This window comes from Olea europaea, chromosome 18, assembly GCF_002742605.1.
Source record: "Olea europaea var. sylvestris chromosome 18, O_europaea_v1, whole genome shotgun sequence".
Taxonomy (NCBI): Eukaryota; Viridiplantae; Streptophyta; class Magnoliopsida; order Lamiales; family Oleaceae; genus Olea; species Olea europaea.
Window position 1 is genome coordinate 8,646,765 of NC_036254.1, and position 3,756 is coordinate 8,650,520.

Here is a 3,756-nt window from a genome sequence, read left to right on the forward strand (position 1 = left end):
CATATTTAATCAAATATAAAAGCATAAGAAAACAAAAGCACTTACACAAAAGTATCTTACCTCGCTAAAGAAAATGAAAATATGAATACACGTGCCCAAAATCTTCTCTACTTTAGTGAATAATGGTCGCAAATTGGCTTCTTGTCTTCTAACTCCCAAAAGTATCATCTCTCTCTCTCTCTCTCTCTCGCGCGCGCGTGTGTGTGTAAATTTTTTGGTGTAGTGAAAATGAGACCTTGTATAGTTTTTATAGTAATAAAAGGTGGTTGAGTTATTCTAGAAAATGTGTACTACCTATTGGAGTTTGAATTGACTAATTATTCTAATAAAATAAGATATAATCTAATGAAAAAGCAATTGTAGTTGTAGTCACTCACGTGGGGTACCAACCACCTAGCTAATTAACAAATCCTGATAAAGACAACTTCTTTAAACTTTAATATTTTTGGCCTAACTTATTCAAATTAATTTTTTCTAGAGTCAAAGACTTCTAATTAATTATGACCTTCGAAATGAGTTCGATATCGATATGCCAAATCTTGTTCCATCATTATCTAATTATTAATTCTAACTAAAATAGAAATTGAAATCCTATTCCATTTTAGTCCCTAACTTTTAAAAATATAACAAATAAATTCTTTTTTTTATTCTATTATTATTATAATTATTTTTTTCAGGTTGCTACATCACAAGTGAGACAATACTACACGTGATGATCTAATATAATAAGCGGAACCTACAAAATGTATTCAACAACAGTGGGTATTAAAAAGTAGTGGATCGTACAAATGTGATCACATTGCTTAATTCAATAAACAATGGATCCTACAAAATATGCTAATAATAAGTGAATAGTAAGTTGTGAATTTTACGAAATATGTCAATAAAAAGTTTATTTGACCAACATAAGTAAAAAGTTTAAGCAGGGCCAAACCTATCATAAAAGTAAAACTTACCCTATGAGAAGACATGATGAGAGGAGACACTTCATATGCTATAGTCATACTTTTTGTCACCATATGCAATGATGGATCCAGAAATTCATCAGAGCTCGCACGAATCTTCTGAACTAGAGAGGATACTCAACAGTCGCTTGAGCGATCATCAAGTGATTGTCCAATATATGGGGAAAAAAAAATTTGTCGTAGCCAACAAGGTGGCCGCCATGGCTAGCCAGGTGCTAGCTTCGTCATTGACCATATGTCGAGTATAATATCTATCTAGCTCATAGTCACTTTCAAACTTGCAACCCAGGGATTTCATCTTGAAATATTAACATTATGGAGATGAATAACTCAAATAATAATAAGCTGATTATTATTTTTAAATGTATTCGATTTGAGATTTTCCCCTCAATACTCAATCATCTTTTTTCTTATTTGCGAACATGATCTAATCTCAATAATAATAATAATAGAATCAAGCTCTTTTAAGTTCATACCTCCTAGTGAAGCTGTTGTAGAACATCCCAAATATGTACATTGGCCGATTTTATTATCCATTTTCAAAACTCTTACTCTGGCTAGCTATAATAACTATAGTTAAAAATTTACATTTTCTTCTACAAACGATGCGGAATTTTACGACGGCTACATGGGGCAAATTTTCTGAGATATACATGACTCCTCAAGCCACGCATCAAAGGTAACTGTACTAAAGACTTTTTAATGGTCTATGCTGCTTAATTTTCACTTTGCCATTTCTACTTAAACAATAAATTTTCCAGAAAAAAAAAACTAATTATCAAATTAAAACAAGATCCTAATTCTTGAATGTTGGAATTTGGTTAAGTAAGGTCAATAAAAGTTGATTTTGTATCAACTTTGGTCAAATAGGTTCCGATAATCGAATTATGCAAGTGAATAAACTAATTTGTTTTACTTGTCAAGTAGATGATTGTTGTATATTTGAAATTTCAAAACCAATTTCGAATGAATGAGAAATTGTCGTCCAAAATTACGAGGAAAAAGGAAATTCAGCGTACCGCTCGAGAGGCAACTCACTGCATTGAGCGCTCGAGATGCATTTTGGGCGGCATGTGAGCAGTCTAAAAGTTGTCTTTTAGTGAAACATGCAGAATTTTAGGACGTGTCTCTCCGATCGCAACCCCTCAAACTCTATAAATTGGACATTCTTGGTGGTCTGAATTCATTCCATATCATATTCATTAATTACTTTCTATCAAAACATTCCACAAAAGTTATTTTTCTAGCATCAAAAACAGCAAAATAAAAGAGAGAAATTTTTATTTTGAGTTCTCTGTTTCCTTGAAATTTGAAATACTTCTACTATGAGGAGGAATCGTTGTATCTTGAGAGACGCTTGTCATGATTGTGGCATCGTCGTCGTACAAATCCATCATAATGAAGTGTTGAACACTTGTCTCAATTTTGCATTCTTCATTTTTGTTCTTCATGTTCTGCAACATTATTGACATTCCAAGTAAGCTTACTTTGATTTATTGTTTAATTTAGTTTCAAATATAATTTGGAAACACACACACAAAATACCCCAACATTGAATGTGCTTACCAGAGAAACTAACCATATATTCCTATAAACACCATAAAAATGTAGCTTATTAATTTCCGTAAGTTGGTTTAAAGTTCAACACTGGAACTCAACCTAAAGCAAGTTGGAATTATTGTACCACGATCCTCTGTATCAACTGCCCTATAACCGTAGTAAACCCTACGTACTACAGTCCTTTTTAATGGTCCTTGAATTAGCTTCATCATTTTTATTACTTTCATGTGCTTCTAATTAACATGCCAACTGATTGCACTAAAGATCCAACTCTCTCTCTCTCTCTCGTGTATGTTTGTGCAGCGCATTCGTTTAGACCTCAAACTTGGCTAAACGTAGGTTATCACTTGCCTCACAGTGCCCCTTTTAGTGCCTTTAAAAGGCGACATGACCATCTCCAAGTAACTCTAATGGATGCGAAATATGACATTAAACTACTGCTTTTCATTTTTGTTAACGAGGTCAAACCATTAGTTCCATGCATATACTTAATTTCATTATTAATCTGTAAAAAAATTTATAGAACAAATTCCATAAAGTTGCAATTGGAATTATAATTCGATTAAAATTTTGATTGACAAGGGCACTGGGTAGCAGAGACAAGCAGCAGAAAGTAAAGAAAAGTGAATGGAATATTGAAAAATCAAAGTATGGACTCATGCAGAAGAAGAGTTAAGAAGGAACATTTTTGTAGCTCGAGGAAATCTTGAAAATACCAGAAAAGTTGAAGCCATAGATGTTGTTGTCATCAAATTATGACACTCTTTCAATTATTATTATTAAATATTTCTACCAAAGTAAATTAGTCGTACGGCATCAGCATTGAGAAAGGAAAACTTTCTTCTCCTTTCGGCTACATGTTTCCAAAATAATGAGACTGAAATTCATGTACAATGTTTTCTTTATGTATTTGTTTAATGAGTCATCATACGATATTTTCTTTCATCTCACAGTGGAGTAAAAATAAAAATATAGATCAATATATAAGAGTTTGAACTAATCATCTTTATCAAGTTGACATTTTAAAATGAAATTTCAAGGTTTGATATGATATTAGAGTCCATTAAGTTCTAACAAACTTGCAAAAACATATTAAAGGATAAATTCATATGAAAATATAAATCAACATATAAAATTTTGAATTACCGCTTTTAATAAAATTAATTTGTTAACATGAAATTTCAAGTCTTAATACTTACCACAGTTATGTACAGATAATTAATCAAAGTGT

At 31.8% G+C, this 3,756-nt stretch overlaps 1 protein-coding gene across 1 annotated transcript in view; it reads right to left on the bottom strand.

Annotated features, from left to right (window-relative positions):
• Positions 1-2,274: 2,274 nt before the first annotated feature.
• The window catches only part of LOC111367385 (protein SHI RELATED SEQUENCE 1-like), a 6,825-nt gene continuing 5,343 nt past the window's right edge, over positions 2,275-3,756 (bottom strand). Inside the window, exon 3 of the mRNA XM_022988231.1 lies at positions 2,275-2,419. Within this exon, the coding sequence (XP_022843999.1) occupies positions 2,400-2,419 (20 nt within the window). The 3' untranslated portion in view covers positions 2,275-2,399. The remainder of the gene's footprint in view (positions 2,420-3,756) is intronic.